Source organism: Polyodon spathula, chromosome 20 (genome assembly GCF_017654505.1).
Source record: "Polyodon spathula isolate WHYD16114869_AA chromosome 20, ASM1765450v1, whole genome shotgun sequence".
Taxonomy (NCBI): domain Eukaryota; kingdom Metazoa; phylum Chordata; class Actinopteri; order Acipenseriformes; family Polyodontidae; genus Polyodon; species Polyodon spathula.
This window is the reverse complement of record NC_054553.1, coordinates 18,592,675-18,613,886: the sequence shown is the minus strand read 5'-3', so window position 1 is coordinate 18,613,886 and position 21,212 is coordinate 18,592,675. Positions and strand designations below refer to the sequence as shown.

The 21,212-nt window shown below is 40.5% G+C and overlaps 1 protein-coding gene across 1 annotated transcript in view; it reads right to left on the bottom strand.

Annotated features, from left to right (window-relative positions):
* Positions 1-3,943: 3,943 nt before the first annotated feature.
* acsf2 (acyl-CoA synthetase family member 2) overlaps positions 3,944-21,212 on the bottom strand; it is an 89,884-nt gene continuing 72,615 nt past the window's right edge. The window contains exons 11-16 of the mRNA XM_041220700.1: positions 13,835-13,942; positions 10,783-10,934; positions 10,303-10,444; positions 9,219-9,329; positions 8,920-8,988; positions 3,944-4,523 (exon numbers count right to left, since the gene is read on the bottom strand). Of these exons, the coding sequence (XP_041076634.1) occupies positions 4,473-4,523; positions 8,920-8,988; positions 9,219-9,329; positions 10,303-10,444; positions 10,783-10,934; positions 13,835-13,942 (633 nt within the window). The 3' untranslated portion in view covers positions 3,944-4,472. The remainder of the gene's footprint in view (positions 4,524-8,919; positions 8,989-9,218; positions 9,330-10,302; positions 10,445-10,782; positions 10,935-13,834; positions 13,943-21,212) is intronic.

Genomic DNA, 21,212 nt, shown 5'->3' with positions numbered 1-21,212 from the left:
TGTAACATAGAAATTTCAAGGGAATCTTCTATTTAAATATTAGTAACATAATTTAGTGCATTTTTCCTGGACAAAAGACCATGATTTGTAAGTGAGTAATAGAACTGTTGACAGGTGTGCTGCTTGATGGCAGGGAAGAGCTTCCAAAAAGACAAAGAAAATTGCCAGAAAAGATAAGGGAATGTGATGATTCATCAATGAGCCCTCCCTCAGCTGAGAAAAAAAGGTTAGTTATACTATACAATGTACATTTTATATAGTAATGATTTATATGTATGTGTGTATGTACATCTGCTGTTTGAATACTTTTTCAGCTAGGAGGATCTTGCTGATGCTGTTCCATTTGGAAAGCATGGAAAGGTCCCTGAAAGAAAAAAGCTTTTGCATCAGAAGATTGTGGATGGAATACAATGCAAGTATAGCTTTATCTCTAACATCAGACCCCCTAGTTGTTGCATTTCTTCTTGGACATTCATGTTTTACAATGATAAAGCACAATTGTCCCCATATCTTGTGAAAAGTTATTCGAAAAAACCTATAAACAAACATTTATGTTGAATTTCAAAACTAACAAGGATGCTTAGGTTAAATGTGTAACCCTCAATGGCTTCAATTTTCCATTAATGAATACTATTCTTTTAACATTAGTTTTTGTCAAAAGTTAAAAAGAATAGGGAGGCTAGTTAAACGAATCAGAAACCTAAACTTTATATCACAAAAATATCTGCTCACACAAACTCATTGACAGGGAACATAAGTTTACGTTAAGGATTATGATTAGGGGGATTATCCCACATAACAACAATCCCAATTGGAAAGATAATGGAATGAAAAAAGGTACTGAATGACATTTTTCTTCAATTAGGAGTTTACTGCACAAAACACAATTTGGTAGTTACAATTAGGACACTGCTAAGCTTTGAAAGTCAAAGCACAATGAACATATTTATGTAAGATGGTTATGTAGTTTTATATATATTTGATATTTACTTTATTGTTTTCTTAATCATTTAAAACTCTGAATTTCAGCTTATGTTCTACTTTGTTCCACAGTGGATGGATGGACAGCAGTGGAGTCCTCTAAACTGAAGAAAGCTTTTGTAAACAAGTGTCGTCTAAGAGTCAAAAACGAGACACCAGAAATAGGTAACACTTGTTTGATTCTTGTACACCTGTCTGATAATGACAGTTTATGACAGCTGTTATAACAGGTTGACAGCAGATCTTAGTTTTTGAAAGCTTGGAAAGATCAATTACAGTTTAAATGGGTAGTTTATACTATTTGCATTTTCCTATTTAGAGAGGTTATTGATAGATAAAATAAAAATGTAGTATTATTGTATTGCCCATGTTTATATTTGTTTCATACACTGCAGTATGTATATAAACACACACACACACACATAATATATATATATATATATATATATATATATACCTAATATGGATATATGTAATATGGGACGAAGGATGTTGAGGCCAGCACAAGTGTGCGTCTGCTTTGTTGCAACTTTCCTAAGCCTGACATGCCTTTCCTGTGCAGCTGGTTACTTGTCAAGGGGAATTCTAGTACGGAAACTACAGAAGTGATACACATTGAACCACAAGCGGGGATTCCCAGTGTCTAATTAAGGGAGATATATTGAGGGTGAATAGCCCATAGAGTATTTACTATGGAGACAGGTATGGAAGCACCTGCCAACTGAGCACCCATTGTCACTCGTCTGTATTGCTGTCCTGTTGTGACTGAGACTGGGAGATGCAGCTTCTATACAGATACATGCATGATAATTTAACTAGTCGTAGGGCAACACATTTTCACACATGTACGTGCTAGATATTATATGTATTATATTTCTTTGTGGCTGAGTTTGTCAGTTGTTCATTGTGGAACGGTAAGTGAACTGTGATAGTGACTGCGTGATTATTGGAAATCATGATTGTCATTACTTTTACATTGTATATACAGTATTGGGTATACTTCAAATACTTCAGTGATTCTGCAGTTCTCCCATGGTTATACTAGGTTGCCATGTTTTTAGTAGGCTTTACCATATCTCTGTTCTTTACAGTGTTTATCCATGCTATAACTGTTTCAAATCATTTTTCTAGGTTTTACTATGGAAAATGTTATAAGCGTGCCAGTAACTAGCTCCGTCAGCACAGTGAATCATGTTGCGCAATGCTGGGGATCCAGCTGTTTCTATTCTCTGGTTGAAACAAGGAAGTAATACTGTGGTACAGCTACAGAATTTCCATAAAATTAAGACGTGGGCGAATACTTAGAATAATTTGCTGCAGTATACATAAAGGGAACCAAACAACAAACATTCAGAATTCTGCACCAACAGCATACTACGGTATTTCTACACTTTTACCTTGATTATATGCATTCACCATAGTTTGCACAGAAGAGGTGACTGTTGCTGAGAGTTTTTGTACAGAAGAGGTGACTTGCGGAGAGGTTGTGTACAGAAGGGTGCTGAAAAGGTTTTTTTTTTTTTTTTTTTCCGATCAATCCAAATTAACAAGAAATAAGACTGACGGCATCCAGAGAAGCTACAGAATATGGGGTAATCATGACTATATTGTATTGTCTCTTTACCTACTAATGATTCAGTAACTTAGTCTAAATAGTTGGGGTATTACAACATGCAGGTCATGATACAAAATATATCATGTTATGGTGTGGCTACCTGATGTGTAAAATGATCAAATGGACATGCAGAGGTGAAGGGGGTGGGAGCTTTACTATAGCTGTCTACAGGGGAATCAGTTCAGATCTAGTGGGTGAGGGTGTGAAACATGTACTGCAGGGTTAGCGACAGCAGACGAGATATATAGCAGTGGGTTTGTTATAAACAGCACAAGAGCTCCCTGAAATAAAAGATGAATCCTGGAGGGTGGAGGCTGATTGAACACAGTCAGGAGGCGGATCTGCTCATCTGCCCTATGGGAGTTCAGCGGACGGGTACAGGGATGACATGAAGACTCCTATTGCAGTTTGAGCCACCCCAGGTTTTCCAGTAAACTCAATGTAGCCCTTCTGAGCCTCTCCTTTGTAAAACCTGGCACGGCTCAAGCAGCTATACAATGGGAATCTTATTTCCATCTCTGCTTCGCATCTCAAGAACAGCAGCAGAACTGTACATTTTCTTTCCTGTTTTGTAGATTGCTTTGTGAGCGCATCACAGACCCAATCTAGCCTCCATAGGCAGGACCCACTTTGCATCTTGAATCTTTAAACTATTGGCCATAAGACCAGACTTTTATTACCACTTGTGTGAGAAGCAGCATGGGCAGAGTCAGCAGAGAAGCTGTCCCTGATGTGTGAGAGGGGCTACACAGTGGGCTGAGATTTCAAGATCGCCAGGGCGGGGCACTGTGAGCAGGAGGCGCTCTGCTCCAGTGTGTCGTGGTTGGGAGAGGATGGCAGTGTGCTCCTATAAAACTCCTTTGCAGCTCTCCAATCAGAGAGCTCAGAAGACTGACATCCAGTTATAGCCATAGAGATCAGGAGCCAGATCAAAACATTCCAGATACTAAAGGACACAGAGCTAACAAAATAATCCCACTAGATCTTGCCTAAAGTATATTGCATCATTTCATACATCACACTATTAACTATTAGTGAGGAATTTTCTTTCACTAATACATATTAGGTGAGATGTACTGGGATTTTTTTGTTAGCTGTGTATTTTAAAGCTCTTGAATAGTGATTGCACCTTCCTCATCACTGTGACCATATACAGTATTATATAAAAACTCTGCATTTTAAATTATTTGTTAATGTATAATATAAATTATTTTAAAATGCTTATGTTGTTTGTCTTTTTTAAAAAAAACTTTAGAAAATGCTTCACCAAAAGGCATCCCTGGCTTACCTTCTTGGTTACATTCCAAAACTATTTACACCTGCTGGACATTTTATTATACTATACAATTAAAAATGAAACGCCTCGTTTTATTGAAAACATTCAAACTTAGTAGAAAGCAATCTGATTCTAATAAATGTGTGCATCGTTCCTATTAAGATATACACCATGCACTCAAATTATAGCTTATAAAGAAAAGCCCTGAAGAAAAAAAACAACCCTGCTTTACTTGGAATCTTTTAAAAAATCATTAAATTAGTTGTATAGAAAGGCTGCACTAAACCATTTAATTTTGTATTTGTAGCATGCACCATTTGTCATTTAGGAGAAATGAGAGAGGATTAGCTCTGTCAATTGTACTGACAAGTTCTGCACAAGATAAATGAAGTATAAAGCTATTGGTGCAGTGTACATTTAGTTAATCCTTACTGAACTGACTACACTACAAACATTTACAAAATGTTTTGGTTTAGATTTGGATTCGTGAGAGCTGCCCTGTCCTGTTTAATGCTGGTCTGGGTAGGCTGTGATATGTATAGGAAGACATGTCCAGGCAGTCTGGTTTCTCTTGACTCCACAGAAGATGGCTGGATGCGCTCATAGCCCCAGATCCTTTTCCACGCTCTCCCTCAGTTTATACTTCTGAACCTGGAAGAAGAGCAGGTGAGATTAGGAATATTGTAAACAGACTTTTGAGAATACAAAATTATACTTATAGGGTTTTTTTTCAAAGTGAACTAACTTGTTTTTGTGTAAATCAGTTTTAAGTCATTCAACTAAAAAGGCAAATTACATTATAAGCAGAATTAGTTAAAGATACAGTACAGCAGTGTCTGCTCTGAACACAGCACACTGTCCTGTATATACAGTGTCGTGGTGTAGAACCCATGAGGCAGACAACTCACTTGTACCCATATTGGGAATATATGGATGCTGATCTGGAATTTTCCTATAATTCTATTGGACAGACCCAGACGGCTCAAATGCAGCTGTTCAGGGGCCAGAACCAGGCCCCCTGCACCTGACTGAGCAGATTGCGGTGCTTGGGCAGTCTCCGCTGCATCGGGGTTGAAAACCAGTCTCCTGGGCCAATGTGGGGCTACTAGCAGCAGTTTGGCCCGGTCCTACCAGATTTTCTCCACACACAGCCGAAGCAAGGCGAGCGGTGGGAAGGAATATAACGGTTGCCTCGGCCACCAGTGTGTCAAGGCATCTACTGCCAGCAGGTGGAGAACCAGAGGGGACAGTGGGTTGATTCCTGGGAGATCTCCCGAACCTCTCCCAAATGAGGTTCACCACCTCAGGGTGAAGCCTCCACTCTGAGGCGCTGGGAATTCTCCTTGAGAGGAGGTCCTCCCAGTTTGTCACATCAGACACTGCCCGCAGCGAGGCAAAAGCTTGTGGGCTACGCGATGGAGACTGGGCGTCCTTAGGCCATCCTGGTGGTTAATGTAAGCCACCACTGTTGTACAAGCACATCTCACTTGAACCTCCTGCAAAATATGTTGCAAGGACAGGTAAACTCTTATGTGGAGACCCTGCAAAAGGGAAGTTCCACACACCTTGTGCACCCGTCATTCTACACAGCGCACCAACCCAGGCTGGACCTCCCTTCTGGTGACACTGCACAGCGCTATGCAGAGGCGCAGATGGGATGACTGTTTCCACCAAGAGAATGCCTTTAGACAGTGATAATACACAGTCAATAGGCCGGTCGCAGTTCAATGCGGGCTGAAAAACCCTGTTGTGCCAGGATTGCAGAGGGCGCATGCACAGGAGACCCAAAGGTAGGGTCTGAGAAGCTGCTTCTCTGTTGAGTTGAAATAGCTCTAAACAGATGGCAATTTTCTGCACTGCTGTCTGACAGAGTGGAGTCCATGCACACTCGTAGCTACGTGGCTGACTGAGAAGGTGTGAGCTGGCTCTTTGCATGATCACCGAAGACTCAACCCCTGAAGGTGGCTAGTGACAAGTTCCGTGTGACAAGTTCCGTGGCACAAACGAGCCAGTCGTTCAGATAATATAGTACCCTGATGCTTTTGAGTCTCAATGGGGCAAGGATAGCGTCCAAGCACGAGGAGCGAGAGACAGGCCAAATGGCAAGACATGGAACTCGTATGCTATTCGCTGAAAGGTGAACCTGTGCACTGGTTTTGTGGTGATTCGGAAATAGGTGTTTTGGGGGTTCACCGTGGTGAACCAGCTGTTGCATCATCAACATTTTTAAACTTCTTTAGCTCAGATACAGGTTGACCTGTCTGAGGTTGAGGAGTCGCCCCCTACTACTCTAAGTCGCTTTGGATAAAATCGTTTGCTAAATGACCAATTAATAATAATAATAATAATAGTAATAATAAACCCTGGGTACTGAACTGAAGTTGTTCATGTTACAAATATTAAAGTAAAATACAAAAAAATAAATAAATGTATTATTTTGTGTATGGGACAAATCAATAATTAGTATGCATTTATTTAGCAATTTATTTTTACGTACAGTTATCAGGGGCACGATTCTATTGTAAGCACAAAAAATCACGACAAAACATGAGGGTACTGCGAAAAAAGTATATAACGTAATAATTAAACATTAAGTGCTATAAAAGAATGCTCATTTGTTATGAAAGTTTATTTCTGGGTGTGTTTCATTTTTATTACCGCTATGCTCTGGTCAGAAGTTAAACACTAAAAAAAAAAAAAAAGAGAGAAGAAAAAAAGGGCTTTTCCCTGGACATGCATCAACACCCTACATTACAGCAAAGCAAAGCAAACAAGAACTTCCTTCTGGGGAGTTTCATTCACTGGATGTTATTTTTTGTGCTTGTGTGTACTTACTTTACTTTTTACAGTAGTATGCATTGTTTTAAATCACTTTTTAAGATGTTAATGGTGTATTTTATATGTCTTGACTATTCCCTCCCCCAACAGACTAAAACATCCCAATCATTTAAAAATGACCACTCAACAACAAAAATATTAGTAAGTATAGAAGTCTGTATATTAAACCAATAACCCCAAAATGTGTAAAACAATTGGTGATTGATTATTCCAAGACATGTTATGTACAAATACAGTACAATCTTTAAATGTTTATCTTGTCTATGTAATAATTTGCAACTGAGGAGCAACCAGATTTTCTGACTACATACTGTAAAGTTACCAAATGTGTAGCACAAAATACACAACATTTTACACAAATTCTACACTCTGATATACTAAAGTACACTCTGTTGGTTTCATGCAGGTACACTTTTCCTAATAAGTGTGCTGTGTTTTGTTTCAGTCTGTAAAAGCAAAAATTATCACCCATCGACGTCTTAAATAACAAGCACGTAACTGAGTGAACAATGTCATTATGAAGCACGTAACTGAGTGAACAATGTCATTATGAGGCACGTAACTGAGTGAACAATGTCATTATGAAGCACTTAACTGAGTGAACAATGTCATTATAAAGCACGTAACTGAGTGAACAATGTCATTATAAAGTACGTAACTGGGTGAACAATGTGATTTTGGATTAACTGAGTGAACAATGGGATTTCAAGTACGTAACTCCTGAAAATTAATTATGGATTTTGTAAGGGGATTCAATTCGGCATCCTGAAATTAAATTTTTGGGGGGGGGGGGGGGGGTGGTGTCCATATGACACTGGTAATGATATATTCCTAAAAAACCTCCAACATGGAATTAAACCACACCTCCTGTAAATATATCCATCCCTTCCCATACCCACCCTTACACCTTTGTTTTTCTTTTATTGCATCATTGTATATGTTTAAATAAAAGTATTTTATTGAGTTATTAATTAAGAAATGTAAATGGGCTTAAGTATTAATTTATGACACTGTGACATATGATATATGCTACATGATATCTTTATATATGATACATGTGATATCTTTCAAATTATAAAGCAAGGTCATGAATTAAGTTATGGTATAATAAGTATTCTTAAACTGAGCTGCAGCTGATATACAACATATAAAATAATAATAATAAAAAAAATAAAATAACTTCAGGTGAAGAGTGAGTTCTCACACAGCTTTAATTTTCACATTTTTCATATTTTCACAAATTCCACTAATGGGACCGATTTTTCAAAACATAATCTGGATCGGGTGATCTGGATTCTGTAATCCTAGATTTTGTGATCGAGATTCCTTTAAAAACAAAACGGATTTCGTAAGCATAATTATTTGGAATATGGATACAAGTAATCCAGCAATGACACTGTCTGTAAAAAAAGATCAAAACGTTCCAGATAAAAAATCTGGAACAAAAAATATCGGAAAACAAAATCTGGATCACTGTTATCCAGATTAAAAATTTTGAAAAACTGCCCCCTGAAAATCAAATTCAAAAGAGCGGGTTGATGACCTTGGTACCGGTTCACCACGGGTAGCTCTTTACAGAGTTGCCCACCTGTGCAAGCTACTGGCAGAACCATTCAATCAGTACTCACATGAAACTGAGGGAAGCCTGCTTGTTACAATTAACTAACAGCCCTCGTTATGGTGATGCAAAAGCTGTCACCAAAACATGTTTGCCTGAGTTCCACTTTCCTTTAGAAAGGTGTGTGTTGAAAATGACCGTGCATTTCAGTCAAATACCTCAGTTTAAAATGTAATTGAAGAGTAAGAGGAAAACGAGAAGCAAGTTTCACTACACAAAGTGGGATTACATTGTCATTTTGGACCTTCCTAAATTAAATAAACCCTGCCTTGTCATTACAGCACAATGGAATATAGGGCCCAATGTTCTGTCATTTATAAAAACAACTTTGTATTCATATCCTTGTTGCCAATGCTGTGTATTTTTTTCCCCCAAAACGTTCTGGCTCATTTGAGTGGTATATTAGCAGCACTGCACAAGCCCTGTTCTCAAGCCTAAACACCACACAATTGCCATTGTGCAAGATAACAGCACACCAGTCTTCTCAGGCCGCACAGTCCTGGTCAATGTGGCTGAGTGCATTCTCTAAGCTCACTGACCAGAGACAGCCTGGCAGCCTCCAGACAGGCAGAAGCAGCAAGGAGGACCTACCTTTCCAGACACTGTGAGCGGGTATGTCTCCACGAAAATCACGTACCGAGGGATTTTGAAATGGGAAATCTGCATAAAACACAAAACTATTAGATAATAAACAAGGTGTCAATTTTCTAAAATAATAATTACAGGGCTGTTCTTATGTTAAGCAGTATGTCAGAGATGATGCAGTGATCAGTTTGAAAGGGAACCCTCTTTATTAGTGTGGGGTAGACTTTAGCACACAAGAATCCAACATGGAAAAACAGCAGAGCAGCTGGCTTGTCTAATTACCCCCCCCCCCCCCCCCCACTCACCTGCCCTTTGCAGGCGGCCTTGATCTCCTCGGCTGTGCACTCCACCCCCGCCATCAGTCTGATGCAGGCACACACCTCTTCTCCCATCCTTTCGTCCTTCACACCAATCACCTGTGAAGAGTGATGAGAGAGGAATCTTAAGTGCCTTCAGGAAACTGGATCTTTCAAGATCTCCAGTGACTCCTTCAGTAAAGACACGCCCTCACTGGAGTGCAGGAAGAGTGGCACAGTAACACTGAACTCATCAGCTCCCACAGGGAGTGCAGCACTGGCCTTCCCTATTCACTGTAGTGCACTTCAGCGCCCCCTACTGATCAGAATGAGCCTTAACCCCCCCAGGATTCACACATTTTACTACTTTGGATTCTGCAGATCTTAGCCTGGTCTATCAGTCCTGCTGCTTTCCAGACCTAGAGCAGCTCTTAGCCTGGTCTATCAGTCTTGCTGCTTTCCAGACCTAGAGCAGCTCTTAGCCTGGTCTATCAGTCCTGCTGTTTTCCAGACCTACAGCAGCTCTTAGCCTGGTCTATCAGTCCTGCTGCTTTCCAGACCTAGAGCAGTTCTTAGCCTGGTCTATCAGTCTTGCTGCTTTCCAGACCCAGAGCAGCTCTTAGCCTGGTCTATCAGTCCTGCTGCTTTCCAGACCTAGAGCAGCTCTTAGCCTGGTCTATCAGTCCTGCTGCTTTCCAGACCTAGAGCAGCTCTTAGCCTGGTCTATCAGTCCTGCTGCTTTCCAGACCTAGCGCGCCTCTCAGCCTTGTCTACCAGTAAAGCAGCTCAGTGCTGTTGCTGCGTTTTGTCTTCTTATAGGAGAGATTTTGTATGTATTATACGAGTACAGGGCGGCTGATGCCAGGCTATTACTGCATGGATGGATTTTTTTAAATGGTTGAAATCAGAGCCTGACATATCTACGTCTTGTAGACAACACAACAGTCCAACACACATGAAGCTCAGCAGTCCCAGTGACCCCCTTCTCACTCCTGAGCAGTCGGCTTGGCAGAGGCAATGAGGACGTGCTTTTCTAGACACTGTGAGCGGGTATGTTTTCATGACAAGCACCATGCAGTAAGGATTCTTTTACCTGGACCTCGTGGACCTTGGGGTGTGTGTGGAGGAACTGCTCGATTTCGGCTGGGTAGATGTTCTCTCCTCCACGGATAATCATGTCCTTAATGCGGCCCTCGATCTTACAGTAGCCATACTCATCCAGGGTGGCAATGTCTCTGCAAGAGGGAAGCACAGTCACCAATGCCGCCCGAGAGCAACAAGCTTGAGCAGATCTCACATCAAGAGCTGCCTCCATCTCATTACAGTATCCAAGCTGGGACTGCAGTCTATCTGCACCACTTTCTATAATGTCTGTATATTAGACACAAGCACAGATCAACAAGGGCTTCAACAAAAGAAAAGGGCGAACCAGTGATAAAACTGACTGTGAGCAAGATGTAAGATGAAAACCTTGGTTAGCACTCTTTTAACTAATCAGGACTGCAGGGGTTTCAAGCTACAAAATGAGTAACAAACAATGTAACTTGCATTCGATTCCTGCCCCATCACTCACCCGGTTTTGTACCAGTGTTCGGTGGTGATGCTCTCCGCTGTCTTTTCAGGGTCGCCCCAGTACCCCAGCATAACACAGTACCCCCGGATCAGCAGCTCTCCGGCAGTGTTCAGGGGCACAATCTCTCCCGTGTTGGGGTTCACTATTTTAGCCTGCAACATAGCAAGGTCAGGAAGGATTCTGTTCAGACATGGACAGGAGGACGCCTCAATCTGCCGGTAGCTCTACGGTTTCACCTCACAGACAAACTTTTTCATAATGCTTTCCTCAGTACCATAATACTGTACACCAACTCAGTTTTACTTCACAATGTATGTTTGTGTGTTGGAAGCTATGGTTGTACCGAAGACACAACAGTGAAAAGTAACCCTATTTGAGGGTGTCCTGGAAAAGCCTGATAGGCTTGTGTAATAAAGAGAGAAAGAAACAGCTGTAACTCTCCCTCTCGATTAGAAAGGGCGCTGTGTAAGGTTGGTAGTATGCTTCCCCATAAACAGGAAACAGGAAGTGCATAGCTACACGTATGGAAAATGATTCCCATGTGATCAGCTACGGACCTGGCAGCGATTGGATAAACAGTGGCGCTGTGCCAATTGCAGGGAGGAGTTGGGTAGTACAAAGAGGACGCAGCTATGTGAGTACAGCCCCTTGCGCTGAGAACCTAACCTATGGCCGAAGCATTGTTTGTTTTGTTACGTGTTTGTTTGTTTATTACAGAGGGGGAGTTACAAAGCCAGCATTTTCTGAGCACTTCGTTCACTGCACAGACAGAAACACTCACCATGATTCCACAGCCAGCACTCTGAGCACTTCCTTCACTGCACAGAGACACTCACAACGATTCAACAGCCAGCACTTTGAGCACTTCCTCCACTGCACAGACACTCACCATGATTCAACAGCCAGCACTTTCTGAGCACTGGATTTGAAGAGCGTTATTTTGTGCACTGTGGACTTGGATTGGAGAATTACTTGCGCATTTTTGTTTGGGTTTTCAAGCCTGCCGTATTCCCCCCAATACCACTGCTGGTAGAGAGGTGGCGGCTCTTGTTTCTGTTTGAACAAACTTTCGTGAGAAATATTGCCTGGACAGTCAATTTATACAGTACAATACTCGCATAGGGTTCACATCTTGATTAAAAAAATTAATTAATTAATTAATTAAAAAGCTGTTGCGAAAAGTCTTGATCACCCACAAAAATTTCAGTTTTGAAAAAAATGTATTTGCTTGGTAATATGAAGCAAGAAAATGAAATCGAGGGCTTTCAAGTATTTCCAAGACACCCCTCTTCAATGCACTGGCTTTCAAGCCAAAGACAGGTCACATCACAGCCCTGTTTCCACTGGGTGCTGCTGGTATCAATGGATACTGCAAGTGGGTTTGGGAAGCAACCCTTATATGCTGACTGTCCTCATCTATAGCCTCCTACTGCATTCATGTAATCCCAACATTACATTCCAGCTTCATAGTCCTTCCCTAAATTCAAAGCCTGTTAGCTTGTTCCTGTTCGCAAGTGCATATGCTTTTCTATACAAATTAAGTAAATATATAACAAAGATAAAAAGGGAAAAACATATATTGAATTTCTACCCAACCCTACTCGTAAATAAGTTCTGTGCAAATTGCTGGAGAATATTTGTTTCTTGTTTGCTAATGTTTCGGATTTTGTGTCTGTCACCTCTATCATGGCAATCTAATATAAATACAGCTTCCTCTTCTTCCGTTTAATAAAGGGAAGCCCTCCTTCAGAAACAGGCCACTCCTCCACTCGTCCCGTTATCAAATAGAAACTGAGTTTAAAACTATTCCTTTTGGCTGCAGATGTCCCTGGAGTGAAAATAATCAAAGAATCAGTAGTGTGCCGTGTCACTGCAGTACCACAGAGCCACCTACTGACTGAAATCAAAAGATGTCTGGAGAACCAAACCCTCCAGCAGGATTTTCAAAAGGTCTTAAAGATAATGAAAAAATCGATACGTAACATTGATTTTGGCATTTTCAAGCGGTCATTATGCTTTCTTTGTTATTAAATAATTGTGCCAATGTGATTTATGTAATGATGTTGATCTATGAAATAATGTTAATATCTTAACAAGCAGTGCTTCTTGCGACTATTTCTTTGTGTGGGAATTTGAAAGCAAATCCGTGTTAATTGTCATAATTGATCAGGAGTTGATTTGCACTTGAAAAAGGAGGGTTTTAATTAACGAAACAGTGTATAACTCATCTTGAAACAGAACTGTAACAGATGATACAGATAGAGAGAGTGTACAGGACAGGGTTAATTCCTTACAGACTACCTAGATAATCCAATAGTTATAGTTATAAACATATTTAAACCTTTTCTATACTTGTGGTTATGAATGAGATTGATTCACTTGTTTTAATCATCTGTAACCGTATGGAATATTTGTTGTATTGCTAAATTGATATACCGTTATTTGCACCCAGTATACTGTTACAGAAATTATCAAGGCAACTGTAGCCTTGATAACTCTGGAACTCTGGAAATGTACATTATATGACAACTGACCTCTACTGTAGATTTTATTTGAATAAAAACTACATATTACAATAAAGTTTCCTTACAGGCAACAGATCATTGACATGGATTTTGCCTAAATGTATTTGTAATTTTGACCACACTATCTACAGTGTACACTTTCATACGTTTGTATGCATATAAAATGTTATTACAATACTGTAAGTGTTTGGTGGCTACTTCTAATCATGTTGAGTTTATTTATCGCAGAGGCGAGCAAACGGTACCAGAGAAAATGCATGGAGGAATTCTTGTTTAGCGAGAAATGTATTTATTAACGACCTCATCGACTCAATTTCAAAGTATCAACAGATTGACTTTACTAAGCAATTCCATTTGAAAAGAATCTTGCTACTAAAGCGGTCGTTACTACAGCCCACTCTGACACCACTCACCTCACTGTGCGGGAGGGCATATCCTACAGTCTCGGAGCCCACTCTGACACCACTCACCTCAGTGTGCGGGAGGATGTATCCTACAGTCTCGGAGCCCACTCTGACACCACTCACCTCAGTGTGCGGGCAGATGTATCCCACGGTCTCAGTTTTCCTCTTAATTTCATCCTTTGGGAAGCCCAAGAAAGTCACTGGGCTGTTTTCGGTTGTCCCGTAACCAATCTGGAGAAATTAAAAACAAGACGCTGCAGTTACCAGAAATCATAAAAAAACAATCAACTGTAACCCCACAATAATGGACTTGGGACTCTCTCACATAGTTGAACTCATAAAAATGGTGCAATGTGGTAAACAGTGTCTTTATTGATATTGTAATCATTTTGACCTGTGTTTAAGGCGAAGCATTCTATCAGAGTGTTCTGCTATCATAGAACGTATGGTAGTACCCTCAAATTGAGCTTCCTAACAGGTGGAGAGAAAGGTTCCTAACGTGGCTGTAAATGCAAAACTAGCTGTAAGTGTTACCCCATGACCTACCTCTATATACTGTACATGTAGAAATGAAAGAGATTTCAATAACCTGAAACTTATACTAAAGAATTCTGTAACTAAGGTTTAATAATCCCTAGATATAAGTACAAATGTAACCGTGACATTTACATCAGTATAGATGGAAAGACACCTCTTTACACAGAAGCCCCATAATTTGATACTCTTAAAAACTAACTCCAAACATTTCCCAACCAAGTTTTATCACAACTGTAACAGTGGTTCTCAATATGTGTAAAACTCTTAATGAACCCCTGCCTGCTGAGCGTGTGCGTGCATTGCTTGCGTGCGAGTGTGTGTTACGAAGCGGGTACCACACAGCTGCACTCAGCGTTCAGAATCAATTCACAGCCCCCACCGCACAGACTAACCTGCAGCTGTTGAAGGTACTGTACTGTGACGTGCTGTGATGCACTGCGATGCACTGTGATGTACTGTACTGTGATGCCATGTACTGTGATGGTGATGTACTGATGCGATGTACTATGATGTGATGTACTGTGATGTGATGTACTGTGATATACTGTGATGGTGATGTACTGTGATGCACTGTGATGTACTGTGATGGTGATGTACTGTGATGGTGATGTACTATGATATACTGTGATGCACTGTGATGGTGATATACTATGATATACTGTGATGCACTGTGATGTACTATGATATACTGTGATGTACTGTGATGGTGATGTACTATGATATACTGTGATGCACTGTGATGGTGATATACTATGATATACTGTGATGCACTGTGATGGTGATGTACTATGATATACTGTGATGGTGATGTACTATGATGCGATGCGTTGTGATGCGATGTACTGTGATATACTGATGAACTGTGAGTAGGTAGGTAGGCCTACTTACTGTATAATGGAATGAACCCAACATCTCAAAAGAGACAAGGAACCATTGCTTTCTTCACACTTTAGAGATGAGCCTACTTTGATGTAATGTTGCTGACTTTTTACATTTTTCAGTTGCACTAAAATTCACAACAAACAGTCAAATAGGGAGGCAGTGGGAATGCTATAGAATGAGAAGAGGGTGAGGCATGTGGTGGTTAACTGAGAGCTGGCACAGCCGGGCTGCAGAAGCACCGGAGCCCACTGCACTCTTAGTTATATCTGAAACAAAAACACATTCGAACTGTGAAAAAACACCAAGTTATTAGAAGTGCCCAGCCATTTAAAGTAGAGATATCAAAAATACAAGAAAAGTTTCAAGAAAGCATTGGGGCAACCTTGCACAGCACAAAGCAAACAGGCACAACTGTAAAACCGATGGGGGCCAAGGCTGCCCTAATTGTTTCTACTAACTTTGCTTGTGTTTTTCATGCATTTGATCCACTTTTATTGTGCCTAATAACACAAGCCAAGTGGTATACAGTGGCTCTCAAAAGTATTCACCCCCCCTCTCTTGGACTTTTCCACATTTTACTGTGTTACAACATGGAATCAAAATGGATTTAATTAGGAGCTTTTGCCACTGATCAACACATAAAAAGTCCATAATGTCAAAGTGTAAAATAAAATCTACAAATTGTTCTAAATTAATTACAAATACAAAACAGAAAATAATTGATTGCATAAGTATTCACACCCTTGAGTCAATATTTGGTAGAGGCACCTTTGGCAGCAATTACAGCCATGAGTCTATTTGGCTAAGTCTCTACCAGCTTTGCACATCTGGACACTGCAATTTTTGCCCATTCTTCTTTGCAAAATTGCTCAAGCTCCGTCAAGTTGGATGGGGACTTTTGGTGAACAGCAATTTTCAATTATTCTCAATTGGATTGAGGTCTGGGCTTTGACTGGGCCACTCCGTGACCTTTTTGTTTTTAAACCACTCCAGTGTGGCTTTGGCTGTATGTTTGGGGTCATTGTCCTGCTGGAAGATGAATCTTCTCCCAAGTCCCAGGTCTCGTGCAGATTTCAGCAGGTTTTCCTCCAGGATTTCTCTGTACTTTGCTGCATCCATTTTGCCCTCTATCTTCACAAGCTTTCCAGGCCCTGACGCAGAGAAGCATCCCCATAGCATGATGCTGCCACAGCACCATTCTGAGAACACCATCCCCACCATGAAGCATGGTGTTCTCAGGATGGTGCAGTGTTAGGCTTGCACCAAACATAGTGCTTAACGTTGAGGCCAAAAAGCTCTATTTTGGTCTCATCAGACCATAGAATCTTCTTCCATTTGGTCTCAGAGTCTCCCACATGCCTTCTGGCAAACTCTAGCCAAGATTTGATGTGAGTTTTTTTCAACAATGGCTTTCTTTTTGCCACTCTCCCATAAAGGCCAGTTTTGTGACGTACCCGGGCTATTGTTGCCGTATAAACAGTGTCTCCCAGCTCAGCCGTGGAAGACTGTAACTCCTTTAGAGTTGCCGTTGGCCTCTTGGTGGCCTCCCTGACTAGTGCCCTTCTTGCCTGGATATTCTGTTTTTGAGGACGGCCTGTTCTAGACAGATTCATAGTTGTGTCATATTCTCTCCATTTTTTAACAATGGACTTTACTGTGCTCCGGGGGATATTCAAAGCTTTGGAAATGTTATATCCTACGCCTGATTGGTGCTTTTGAAGAACCTTATTCCGTATTTGCTTTGAATGTTCCTTCATCTTCATGATGTAGTTTTTGTTAGGAAATGTACTAACCAACTGTGGGACCTCCCAGAGACAGGTGTATTTAACCTGAAATCACGTGAAACACCTTAATTGCACGTAGGTGGACTCCATTCAACTAATTATGTGACTTCTAAAGACAATTGGTTGCACCAGAGCTTATTTAGGTGTGTCATATAGTGTGATATAGCTACCCTACTTTTTTCTAATCTGCCTGTCCTCTGAATAGAGTTATCACCAACAGCTCAAGCCGTGCGAGTCCCCCTGCACTCCACTACACTCTTCAGGCAGAACCACTGTGCCACCCTGAGTGTGTACAGCTGCAAAAAAAAAAGTGCTTATTCTAAGCTCTCGAAGTACGGTATGGCTATACTGGATCAAAAGACACGGCAGTATTCTGTCAAAGCTGGTACTCATTAATACAAGGAGTGCACTGGCAACACAATCACTCGGGGAGACTTCATTTTGCAGTTAGCCCTGGAGCTTCGGCAGAAACATTTTGATACAAGATAAGAAAGCCGGCTGGCAAATGCCCCTCAATCTTCAGCCAGCACTGCGCCCACCGGTACACGGAATAAAAGACAATGCCAGGTTGCTAAATGCAATAAACTTTTGATGTCTCTGCCTGTTGTGAAAAGCCAGTCTGTGACAATGCATTGGTACAGTTGAAAAGTGTGTTTTCTACGTAGATTGCACTTAGAAAGGTGTAATAGAACTCAGAACAAACAGACAGAGCCTTTGAACTATGTTTCACTAAAAGCACTTTCATGTTGCATAGGTTATGTTATATTTTTGTTTTATGCTATTTTTAGAACTAGTTATTTATGTTTTATAATTGTATATGTGCATAAAGCTTTTACACTTTACGTTTACACAGAAGTTTATTGCATTTATTTTGAAAAAAAATGAGAATAGTTTAATTTTCAATGTAAATATGGTGTTTCTGCTCTGAAAATGTTATGATGTTCAGAAATAAAAATATTAAGTTGCATCTGATTGTTTATTTTTAATTTTCATATCAAAACTGTTTTAAAATGGAGCTGCACATTTTGCGGGTGTAACGGTTGTATGTAGTCTGAAATCTCAGCAGTTCCAGTGTTAAATAAAGACAAAACCAGAAGCTTTTATTGTGTATTCATCCTCAGTGTAATATACTCCCAAATTTAATTTATTGTTCGCTTATTAAAAATAAATTGCACATGTCAGTTTATTGTGAATTTCTGCATTGAAGGTGGCATCTCACTAGAAACTAGTGGACTAAGCACACACTGATGATGGGCAGAGTTTCAAATGACACCGAGGAAGTAAGGGGAGCAGCTGCCACGGACCCTGAAGCTGTTTCTTCAGGTAAGTTTGTGTCCTCGTTATATGTAAAGCACACATATTCAAGTTCATTTTCATCCTTTCAGATCTCAAAAGGTGTTTTTCTTAGTTGGTGGACACCCACGCATCCAAGTCGTGCCAAATTAAGTTGAAGATCAAACCAGCCTTTACGCACCAAGCCGATCTCGGCGTCAGGGGACGCTGCCTCAATTTCCCGCAGAAACTTCAAATCTAGGCCAGTAATTCAGGGGATGGTGTCTGGCCTTGTCTTTACCTGCTTTTCTAAGAGTTTTCATGACTGACAGGAATACATTCTTGGTTTTAAGCTCACTGTCAGCAGAGATGCTAAAACTTCTGCGTTAAATCTATTTAGTCCAGCTCAGCGTTATAACACTGGAAACTGAATATTGGTCTCCAGTTGAACTTTTTGCACTAGCATAAAACTGCTTCATGTTGTTGAGATTTTTTTTTTAAACTTATTTCCTTAAAATATCCATATTTTTTTCTTTAAACCAGCCTTAAGTACATTAACAGCCCATGCTGTGTTTTTTTCAGTCTTTGCTTTCTTCTATTTCATTTAGCTGTTCCTCATCTACTGTTACAGGTTTACTCGACAGTTGCTGGTGAACTTATTTGGTATTATTATTTTTTTTTCAGGTGGACTGCTGTCTTCACTCAGAAAGTTGGTGCTGTACCAGTTATCTGGAGCTTCTTCCCTAAATATATTAAAGGAATTAGGTGTAACGTCACTCATTTCTGGCAGTAGTTTTGTAACTATTAACAAATAAAATGGCAGTTTATCATGGAATTTATAATTCAGTGGTGCATAGTGATTTATTCAATGTGACAGGCTCATTAATATGCAAGCAATGGTATAGGCTATATACAGCTCTGGAAAAAATTAAGAGACCACTGCAAAATTATCAGTTTCTCTGGTTTTACTATTTATAGGTAGGTGTTTGGGTAAAATGAACATTTTTGTTTTATTCTGTAAACTACTGACAACATTTCTCCCAAATTCCAAATAAAAATATTGTCATTTAGAGCATTTATTTGCAGAAAATGACAACTGGTCAAAATAACAAATAAAAAATGCAGTGTTGTCAGACCTCGAATAATGCAAAGAAAATAAGTTCATATTCATTTTTAAACAACACAATACTAATGTTTTAACTTAGGAAGAGTTCAGAAATCAATATTTGGTGGAATAACCCTGATTTTTAAGCACAGTCTTTCACATTGATGTTGGGTGACTTTATGCCACTCCTGGTGCAAAAATTCAAGCAGCTCTGCTTTGTTTGATGGCTTGTGACCATCCATCTTCCTCTTGATCACATTGCAGAGGTTTTCAATGAGGTTCAGGTCTGGAGATTGGGCTGGCCATGACAGGGTCTTGATCTGGTGGTCCTCCATCCACACCTTGATTGACCTGGCTGTGTGGCATGGAGCATTGTCCTGCTGGAAAAACCAATCCTCAGAGTTAGGGAACATTGTCAGAGCAGAAGGAAGCAAGTTTTCTTCCAGGACAACCTTGTACTTGGCTTGATTCATGCGTCCTTCACAAAGACAAATCTACCCGATTCCAGCCTTGCTGAAGCACCCCCAGATCATCACCGATCCTCCACCACATTTCACAGTGGGTGCGAGACACTGTGGCTTGTAGGCCTCTCCAGGTCTCCGTCTAACCATTAGACAATGAGGTGTTGGGCAAAGCTGAAAATTGGACTCATCAGAGAAGATGACCTTACTCCAGTCCTCTACAGTCCAATCCTTATGGTCTTTTGCAAACCTCAGCCTGGCTTTTCTTTGCTTCTCATTGATGAAGGGCTTTTTCCCAACTTTGCATGACTTCAGCCCTGCCCCTAGGAGCCTGTTTCGAATCGTCCTTGCCATGCACTTCACCCCAGCTGCTGTTTGCCATTCTTTTTGTAGGTCACTTGATGTCATCCTACGGTTTCTGAGTGACACTCGAATGAGTTGGTGGTCATCCCGGTCAGTGGAGTCGTTTTCGCCCTCTGCCGGTCTGTAGCTTTGTTGTCCCCAATGTGTGCTGCTTGACCTTGTTCTTATGAACTGCCGTCTTTGAAATTTTAAGGATGGAAGCAACCCGATGCTCACTGTATCTCTCTGCCAGTAAAGCCAGAACTGAACCCTTCTTTTCCTCACTCAAAACTTTCCTTTTCAACTCTTTGGGCATGGTCAATAGTTATTTTTTGATTCCAATTACTTTTGAGGTACTACTAGCACTGTTTTGCCATCCAGCTGGTCCTATTGCAAGAGGATAGTGATGACCACAGGAGTGGTTTTTATACTTTTCCTCATTAAATAAGATTTGGTTCAGGTGATCCCCTAATCAGTACCTCATTCAGTAGAATGAGGTGTGCCTGCGTTGGAATTCAACAGAAACTGGAATGGAATGGCTGCCATACATATAGAGATGCTGATTTAAGAAAAATTTGCAGTGGTCTCTTAATTTTTCCCAGAGCTGTATATATACACCCACACACACAAACACATATATACAGGTAGTGGGCAAAAAAATGGAAACACCTGGGTAAATGAGGGACACTAAGTATATTGAATGCAAGGGCTTCCACACAGGTATGGCTCATGCGTTAATTAAGCAAATGACATAAGAACATAAGAAAGTTTACAAATGTTGTTAGTAGCTTATTGATCCCAGAATCTCATCAAGCAGCTTCTTGAAGAATCTCAGGGTGTTAGCTTCAACAACATTACTGGGGAGTTGTTTCCTGACCCTCACAATTCTGTGTGTAAAAAAGTGCCTCCTATTTTATGTTCTGAATGCCCCCTGGTCCCTCATTCTTTTTTCAGGTTGAAAAAGTCCCTTGGGTCGACATTGTCAATACCTTTTAGAATTTTGAATGCTTGAATCAGGTCGCCGCATAGTCGTCTTTGTTCAAGACTGAACAGATTCAGTTCTTTTAGCCTGTCTGCATACGACATGCCTTTTAAACCCAGAATAATTCTGGTCACTC